At 52.8% G+C, this 9,354-nt stretch overlaps 1 protein-coding gene across 1 annotated transcript; it reads right to left on the bottom strand.

The window, feature by feature from the left end:
• Positions 1-190: 190 nt before the first annotated feature.
• LOC126646442 (olfactory receptor 14J1-like) lies at positions 191-7,434 on the bottom strand. The gene is made up of 2 exons (XM_050327789.1): positions 6,526-7,434; positions 191-196 (listed from the first exon to the last, which is right to left on the bottom strand). Exons 1-2 carry the CDS (start codon positions 7,432-7,434, stop codon positions 191-193), a joined length of 915 nt encoding a protein of 304 aa, XP_050183746.1.
• Positions 7,435-9,354: the final 1,920 nt, after the last annotated feature.

Below are 9,354 nucleotides of genomic sequence, written 5' to 3'. Positions count from 1 at the left end.
TGCACCCCGATGCTCCCCATGGGTTGCAGGGGCCTCAGCTCTGAGTCCTTCCTCTGCTCCTGGGGGGTCCCTCCTGCCTCTCCTTCTGCACTGACCTTGGTGTCTGTGTTGTTATCCCATGTTCTCACTCTGCTCTTCCTAGGTTGGAATTTTTTATGGTCACCTCTCGTCTCTTCTGAAATATGTTATCTCAGAGGTGTTACTGTCACTCCTAAGTGGCTCAGCCTTGGCCAGTGACAGGAACTCCGTCCTGGAGCAGCTGGCATTGGCTCCATGGGACAGGGGAAGCTTCTGGCAGCTTCCAACAGAAGCCACCACTGTAGCCCCCCTGTTACCAAAACCCACCCACAGAAACCCACTGTCTTGTGCAGTTCTTTCTCCAAGCCAAGCAGGTGGGAGTTGGTGCCAAGGAGCTGAAACCTGCAGGTCCAGCCTTTAGTGGAGGAAGCTCAGATTTGCCCAAGGCTGCTTTGAGTCCCAGGGCTTGGATGAGGGAATGGTGGGGTGGGGATAGGGATAAAGTCTGATGGTTTGTCAGACATAAAAGGTCTTGATTTTTGTATCTATTCAGACTGAAATAGGAAGTGCTTGGGATCAATATTGACTGAGGATTGCTGATATCAATGTAAAAACAGGTAAAAAGTAAGCAGGTTACAAAAAGACATCTTTTATTGTCGTTTTATTAATACAATATATTCACTTAGATAACACTTCTGAGATCTGTCTAAGTAACAACAGAAGAAATGAAGACTTGGAAGGAAATTATTCCCAGGGGCTTGTCTGGTTAAGATGCCATCACTGAGAAGAGAGTGTGGAGGAATGAGCAGACAAGGACACCATCCCTGGGGCTGGGGAAGCAGGAACTCAGAGTCACTGGTTCCAGGTGGCAAATGGACTGTGGGATGTTCCTGTGAGAGCCCATAATGGGTGTGCTGCTTTCAGGGGGAGTCCAGTTAAATTTCTTCCCCATGGTCAGTGCAGGGCTGTGTTTTGGATTTGTGCTGAACACAGGGTTGATAATCCCAGAGTCACAGAATGTGCTGAGTTGGAAGGGACCCCCAAGGATCATCCAGTCCAACCCTTAGCCTTTCACAGGACCATGCCCAAGGCTCACACCATGATCCTAAGATGATCATCCAAACCCTTCTTGAGCCCTGTCAGCCTTGGTGCTGTGCCCACTGCCCTGGGGAGCCTGTTCAGTGCCCAACCACCCTCTGGGGGAAGAACCTTTTTCCAAGATCCAGCCTAACCCTGTCCTGACACAACTCCAGGCCATTCCCTCAGTCCTGTCCCTGGTCCCCCCAGAGAAGAGCTCAGGGCCTGCCCCTCCTCTGCCCCTGCCCAGGAAGTTGTGACTGCAGTGAGGTCTCACCTCAATCTCCTCTTCTCCAGCTGAACACCCCAAGTGCCCTCAGTGTCCTCACACGGCTTCCACTCCTCAAGGCCCTTCCTCATCCTTGTGTACTCCTTTGGACACTCTCCAATGGCTCAATCTCTCCCTTCCATTGTGTCCCCCTAAACTGCCCCAATCTTGCAGGTGAGGTTGCCCCAGGGCAGAGCAGAGCGGGACAATCCCCTCCCTGATGCCCCCAGCACAGGCTTGGCCCTCCTGGCTGCCAGGGCACTGCTGACTCAGGGACAACTGGCATCCACCAGCACCCCCAGGGCCCTTTCCCGGCACTGCTTCCCAGCCTCTCATTCCCAGTGTGTCCATCTGGGTTTGCCCCATCCCAGGGTACAATCTGGCCCTTTCCCGTGTTGAACTTCCCATGGTTGGTGATTCCCAGCCCTGGGATCTGTCCAGGTCTCTCTGCAGGGCCTTCCGGCTTTCCAGGGGCTCAGCAGCTGCTCCCTGTTTTGGGTCACCTGCAGACTTGCTCAGTGTCCCTTTCCAGTGCTGAGTCCAAGTCATTGATGGAGATGTTGGAGAGCACAGGGCCCAAGATGGAGCCCTGTGAAACCCCAGCAGTGACAGGTCACAGTCTGATGTCACCCCTGTCACTGTTACAGGGTCCCTTTGGTTCCATGAGCCCCACATGTCATAATAGCCCCTTTGATTCCATGAGATTCCAGAGTGTCCCTGGGTTCCTTTTACTCCATGAGGCCCTGTAGTACCAAAATGCCCCCTTGATTCCATGAGGTTCTGCAGTGTCCAAGGGTTTCTTTGGCTCCATGGGGTCCGGCAATGTCATAATCCACCCTGGATTCCATGATGTGCCACAGTGTCCCACTCTGCTCTCCTTCCTCTTTCTCCATTCAGATCCCTCTCACCTGGGCATGTGGGAAGAGAGGTGAAAGCTTGTTTGTCTTCAGGAGTCTGATTGTCTCCTTAGCAAGCTCCTGAATTGTGTTTCTATCAATGCTTTTGTATCGACCTGTGAAAAACCTTTCTGATAACGTTGTCCCTGATAGAAAGGTGACAAAACCAGGGGCAGCTTGTGCTGACCATGTGCTTACAGGTGTTTTGATGTTTAGGGAGGTTGTTCATGCTTTACATTTCTTGTTATTTCTTAGAAAGAGGAAAATTTTTCCTGGGCCTGTGTTCAAGCAGAGCTCCAAGGAAAGCAGGTGGGAGATGGTACCGTGGGGCTGGAACATCCAGCTGCAGAGCTCAAAGTCTAATGCAAGAAGGGGGATGTCAGTCCAAGATGGGCCAGGTCAGAACTGGTGAGACTGGGGGATGAGGAACAAGGCTGATCATACAGGGTCATTCTGGATCTCCTGAGGAGACATTCAGCATCAAGATCACTTGGAGAATATCTCTATTACCTCTCCTCTGAACTGAAAAATGTCCAACCTTGAAAATAGAAAAGTACATACTTTAAAGACTCGTTTTGAAATTGCTGCTAATCTCTTTTGCCCCCTTATCTTTGTGTCCAAATCCTTTGCACTTGGACTCTCTTGCATCCCAAGGCTCTGTGTAAATCACTTCCTTTCATAGATAATTATATTTTTGTGACTTCCATTTTAAAATCTTCCTCCTTAGCTAAACTACATAACAACTCTAATTAGTTGTTGAAGAATTGAAAACATGAAGATAATTAAAGAAAATAATTTGTTTGTCTGTATTTTAATGAGCCCACAGTGTGATTAGAGACAAGTCCTTCATCCTGAGGTGCTTAGAGAAGATTGAAGAAGCTGCTCAAGAAGTCAGAAGCCAAACTCCCAGTCCCTTGAAGCATTGCTGGGCCCCACTGAGGGCAGGCACTGACAAAGCCTCCCCAGGGACTCCTTCGAGCAGATCCTTGCAGGCCAGGAGTGCAGGCAGACAAAGGAAAGTTGCTTGTGGTGGCCTGAAGGGCAGAGGCAGCTGCCAGAGCCAAGGGCACAAAGGCCTGGGTGCCTTTGGGCCTTGCAGCCCTGCCAGAGCCCTTGGCCATCTCTGCTGCAGGCTGTGCTCCCCTGGCCCTGCTGCTCCTCTGGCCTTGCAGGCTGCACACACCCCTCCTGCTTTCCCACCCCCCTCCCAGCACCATTTCTGGGCCCTCCCTGATGGCTCTGCTGTCCCCCAGCTCTGGCTGCTGCCATGTGCACTTGGCCTTCTTGGCTTTCATGCTGAGCCCCTGTGCCCCAGGACATCCCTGACAGAGCCCAGGCCCTTCTGCTGGGGGTCCCTGCAGAGCTGAGCAGATCCAGGTCACCTCCCATTGCTCTGCCAACCCCTTGGGCCTGCTCTGGGCCCTGCAGGTCCTTGCCCTGCTCCCAAGGGCTGTGGGGGTGTTTCATAGTCAGGCCTTGGGCTTTAGAGCTCAGGGTGGGGATTGGGCAGAACTTTGGGAGGTTTGTTGTTCTGCTGGCAGGGTCTGGTTCATGATTAGGGTTTTGGGCTGCATTAGGATTAAAGCTTCTGTTTTCATACCAACAATGAGGGTTTGGGATTGGGGTGGGCATTAGAGGACAATTATGAGTCTGGAGTTCTGGGTTTGGGCTTTTTCTGTCTTGGAATTAGAGCAGTGGATTCCTTTCAATGGGAGGGGCAGCACTTTTGGGTAGTGTTGGGCAATGAAGTTACAAAGATGCTAAAGATCCATCAGGAATGTTTGCACAGTCAGTGTTTCAGCACCCTCAGCATTCCCTGATACCTGGTTTTACCTCACTCACAATCTTTTCTTCTGTGTTGGCCAATCAATCCCCTCTTTCCTTCCCCAATTATCTTATCCCTTTTATCTTATCCGAGTTCCTCCTAATCTCCCCCAAACTTTCTTTAGGTGGGCTCAGCTTTGTGCTGATGCTGTGCAGCCTCATGGAACCAAGGGGCCATTGTGGAACTGCAGAACCTCCTGGAATTACAGGGCCATTGGGACACTGCAGGGCCTTATGGAGCCAAAGGGACCCTGGGACACTGTGGAACCTCAGGGAATCTTGGGGCCATTGTGATTCTGTGTGACCCTTCCAGCCCATGGGTCTTGCAGAGAGCAGGGCTGGCAAACAGCCCAGGGCTGGTCATGGGATGGGGCCACCAGCAGGAAACACTCTGGGCATGCCAAAGGTGCAGGAAATGGCCCTGACAGTGCTGGGAGCAGAGACTGTGCTGTCCCCAGGCAGGGGACACTCAGGGTGCTGGAGCTGAAGCAGCTCCACATGCCCTTTAGGGACAGCTCCACTGATGAGATCTCACTGTCCTAGTCCCTGCTTTCCTGCTGGGCAGGGAAAGGGCTGGGCCAGAAGGCAGGGCAGGGATGGAGCAGTGAATGTTGAAGTGTCCTCAGAGCAAAGCAAAGGTGGAGTTCTGACTTGGTCACTCGATGTCCCTCCATGGAGGGACAACCAACCCCTTGCAGGTGGGGTGAGAGGTCAGGGCTGGCAGTGGGGGTTGCAGGGGCTGCTCTGTGCCAATGGCCCTGGGGAACCTTCCCAGGCTGTGCATGGAACAAAGACACAGCCCAGCCCCTGCTGTGCTGGGCCCTCAGGGCTGTGCCAGGAGCTCTGGCTGTGCCAGGACACTGCTGTGTGCCCCCACCCTGCACACTCCCACTCTGAATGGGCACTGGCATTTGCTTTGCCAGGGCATTCCTGGAGCACATTGCTGACAGGGAATGTGGAGGGATAGCCAAACCCTCCTGGCCTGCCCTCAGGAGATGCCCTTTGCTGATGGCAGTGCTGGTGTGGAGCCCAGCTCTGTGCCAGCAGTGCCCAGGGCCTGTCCCTGCCTGGGATGCCAGCAGGGACACGCAGCAGGACTATGCCCAAGCTGCCAGAGCACTCAGGCCTTGCAGCCACAGCAGGGCTGGGAAGGACAGTGTGGAGCTGGAAAGAGCAGATGTGGAAGGAGCAAGTGCCCTTGTCCCTGGCTGTGCTGCTGTGCTGGAGTCTCTTCCCTCCAGCTCTGCACACAGGCACTGCCCCTGCAGCTCCAGAGAAGGGCTGAGGAAGCAACTTGGACACAGATATCAGGGCAGGGAACTTTATTTTCTTCAAATGTACAGAGAACTAGCCTTTTGAAAGTCTTAGAATTACAGAAGAATTGTAGATATTGATGTAGAAATCCTATGAGCAATGTCATTCATTAGTGAATAACATTATAAAAGTAGAAAAAAAATTAAGAAAATGTACTGACCAAAAAAGGACACATAGGAGAAAAAAGTCTTAAATTGCAATGAATTACATTAAGAATGTTATAGAGAAGAAAAGACAGACTTTACTATGGGCTGTAAATGTAGCTTCCACTTTCCTAAGGGAGTCTTTCAGTTCCTGGTTCCTCAGACTGTAGATAAGGGGGTTCAGTGATAGAGGAACCACTGAATACAGAACTCCCAATACTAGATCCAGGGATGAGGAGGAGTTGGAGGGGGGCCACAGGTAGGCAAAGAATGAGGTGCTGATAAACAGGGAGACCACGGCCAGGTGAGGGAGGCACGTCGAAAAGGTTTGTGCCATCCCTACTCAGAGGGGATCCTCAGCACAGCCCTGAAGAAGTGACCCAGTCCATGCAGTGCCCTCCGAAGATCCCACAGCATCCTGTAGATGCTGTCAGGGAGGCCAGCTCTGCTTCACAAGTTCCCAGTGCCTGTCCCTGCCTGTGCTCAAAGGGCTCCCACCCCCAGGACTGTGCTCAGAGAGCACTCAGGCCTTCCAGCCAGAAAGGGGCCCAGAAGGACAGTGTGGAAGTGGAAAGAGTAGCTCTGGAAAGACCAAGCTCTGCTGCTCCCTGGCAGTGCTGCTGTGCTGGGATTCCTGTGCCCTTGCCCTTTGCAGATACCCCTGTTCTGCAGTGTGCTGTCCTTTAGGAACAGCTAAGAAGAAGGGTCTTGGACAAAAAAGGCACTGCAGGGTTCTTTATTTTGTTTAAATACTCCGAGAGCACAATTCATCATTTTTACATCTCTGGGTAAAATTCAATGGATAGACACTAAATTAGAAGGCAGATGAATATTAATATTTAATTGCACAGAAAATTATTGCAAGAAGGACATGATGACCTCCCCAAAAACCTGAGCAGGAAGACTAGGGCATTACGGAGTCCCATTCTGAATGCTACACACCAGAACCCAGGCAGTTTGAAGCTTTGGAAAAGCATCCAATCATCATTTTCCTCAGGGCATCCTTGAGCTCCTGGTTCCTCAGGCTGTAGATGAGGGGGTTCAGTGCTGGAGGCACCACCGAGTACAAAACTGACAGGGCCAGATCCAGGGACGCGGAGGAGATGGAGGGGGGCTTGAGGTTGGAAAATATGCCAGTGCTGACAAATAGGGAGACCACGGCCAGGTGAGGGAGGCAGGTGGAAAAGGCTTTGTGCCGTCCCTGTTCAGAGGGGATCCTCAAAACAGCCCTGAAGATCTGCACATAGGAGAAAACAATGAAAATGAAACAACCAAACCCTAAACAGGCACCAACTCCAATAAGCCCAAGTTCCCTGAGGCAGCCTGAGTGTGAGCAAGAGAGCTTGAGGATCTGAGGGATTTCACAGAAGAACTGGCTCAGGGCATTGCCCTGGCACAGGGGCAGGGAAAATGTATTGGCTGTGTGCAGCAGAGCATTGAGAAACCCAGAGGCCCAGGCAGCTGCTGCCATGTGGGCACAAGCTCTGCTGCCCAGGAGGGTCCCGTAGTGCAGGGGTTTGCAGATGGCAACGTAGCGGTCGTAGCACATGATGGTCAGGAGGGAAAACTCTGCTGACAAGAAAAAGGCAAAGAAAAAGAGCTGTGCAGCACATCCTGCGTAGGAGATGGTTGTGGTGCCCCAGAGGGAGTTGTGCATGGCTTTGGGCACAGTGGTGCAGATGCAGCCCAGGTCTGTGAGGGAGAGGTGCAGCAGGAAGAAGTCCCTGGGGGTGTGCAGGTGCTGGTCGCAGGCTACGGCGCTGAGGATGAGGCCGTTGCCCAGGAGGGCAGCCAGGGAGATGCCCAGGAAGAGCCAGAAGTGCAGCAGCTGCAGCTCCCGCCTGTCTGAGAATGCCAGCAGCAGGAACTGGGTCATGGAGCTGCTGTTGGGCATTTGCTGCCTCTTGATGTGGGGCACTGTCCAAGGAGAAAATATCAGTGATACGTTAGAAAAGAACTTCCTGAGAAAAATCAAAGCCATTTCGCAATAGGCCCTCCCTGCTACACTTCCCCACCTGTTTTGTTGGCACTTTTTTCTTCAAATTCCCTCATCTCTCCTGAGGAGTGTTCCTGGATGTCAGAACCCATCAGAACTTCTGATGCACTCAGGGATAACAAAGCAGGTCCTGCCAGGCAGGAGGATTGTCTGGGGCTTAGTGCAGAGTGAGGAGAGCTGGTCTGTCCCTCTCTCTTGTTCCCAACTGCCCTGGGTTTGCTCCTTCCTGAGATGGAGATTGATCACACTCCCAGTTTGGTCTGAAAAGCCCCCAGACACTGCTGAGAGCAGAGGGATCCATCCCACACCCCTCAGTGTCTCAGCCTGTCTCAAGGGCTCAGCACCCCCCTGGTAGCCAAGGACACCCGTGGCTCATCTCACCAACCCAACAGCACCTCCTGGACTGGCACAGCAGCTCTGCCCCTCTGCACTGGGCAAACTGAGAAACAAGGAATGCACAGGGAGGGGCCAGCTGGGAGAGGCCAGGGCAGAGCCCACTGGGCACTCAGGGCAGCCTCACCCTGAGTCAGCTGGGACACATCCCACACACCACCAGTACCAGGAAGGTGTTCTCAGCCCTATGCAGCTCCTCAGACATCCTCCTGGAACTCAAACCACCAGGCATGTGGCTTGAGAGCTTGAGAGAAATCCCTCCTTGGACCTTCCCCTTGAAGGATCCCCTGGAAAATGTGCTGGGCTGTTCTGGTTGTGTGAGCAGCCCTACCCCAGGAAACTCTCAGCTGATCAGGGAAGAAACCTGCCCTGCCCTGCCCTGCCAGGCTTTGCTCTTTCCCCCACAGCCCCTGCCCAGCCCTGAGGGAGCTCCCCAGCCCGGCTGAGGCTGCCCCTGGCAGGTGGCAGAGCTGCTGCCCCGGCACAGCCCCTGGGCTGCAGGACCCTGCTCTGCAGGACAGCTTGGGGCAGCCTGGGGGGCACAGCCCGGCTTCACAGCCCTGCAGGAGCCCTGGCAGAAGGGAACCCTGCTGGGATGGGCCTGGGATGCTGCAGCAGGGACTGGGATGTGCCAGCGCTCGCAGATCTTTGCCCAACCTGCAGACACCTTGCCCTTCCTGCTGACTGACCTGACACCAACACCCAGGGAGGAGTCTTCCTAAACTCTGAGGTGTTACTGAGGAGAACAGCAGGTCAGGAAACATCAATATCCAATTAGCAAAGGGACAAGCCCAGGGACTTTCTTCAAGAGAAAAATCTGAATTCCCACAAACATGTCATCCTAAGACTTTTCATGTTTTCCCACAGCATTTGTGCCATTTTCCTGTGAGTTTGATCTGTCTCATTGAGGTGTCATTCAAAATGTGCAAGATACAATTGAAGTTTGCATGAGAGAAAAGTCACCATGATTGTTTTCTAATTCACCTAATTCATAATATAATTACACAAAAAAAGTAAACATTCCTATTTAAACCCAAAACTAATCACTGAGATACCCACCTTCATTTCAGTTGAATGCTTGAACTCAAAGCAACCATTCACATGCAGATTATCCACATAGCAGCAATGCCTGCTCATCCCCAAATGTTGTCAAAACTCCTCTTTTGAACTCTCATGTGTCTCCCTGCTCCAAAGATCTGGGCTGGAGCCCAGGGTAGGCCGGCTTTGCTCCCAGGAACCTACCAGAGCCCTTCTTAGGTGGTGCCAATCTCACAGGCAGCGTTTCCCAAAGCTGGAGGAAGCCTGAAAAGGAAGGAAACTTCCCCAAAGCCAGCCAGGCTTTTCTCAGCAGCTGAGCTGCTGCCCAGAGCCTTTGCCTCCCTGCACTCAGGGCCTCCAAGGAGCTGCTGCAGAGTCCCTGGGGAG

The sequence above is a fragment of the Myiozetetes cayanensis genome, unplaced genomic scaffold (assembly GCF_022539395.1).
Source record: "Myiozetetes cayanensis isolate MyiCay16 unplaced genomic scaffold, myiCay2020 scf348, whole genome shotgun sequence".
Taxonomy (NCBI): domain Eukaryota; kingdom Metazoa; phylum Chordata; class Aves; order Passeriformes; family Tyrannidae; genus Myiozetetes; species Myiozetetes cayanensis.
Note: the sequence above shows the minus strand (reverse complement) of the source record. Positions and strands in the feature narration are given on the sequence as shown.

Excerpts from the sequence above, each read along its gene's own strand:
- LOC126646442 (XM_050327789.1), bottom strand. The coding sequence starts at position 7,434 with ATGCCCAACAGCAGCTCCATGACCCAGTTCCTGCTGCTGGCATTCTCA.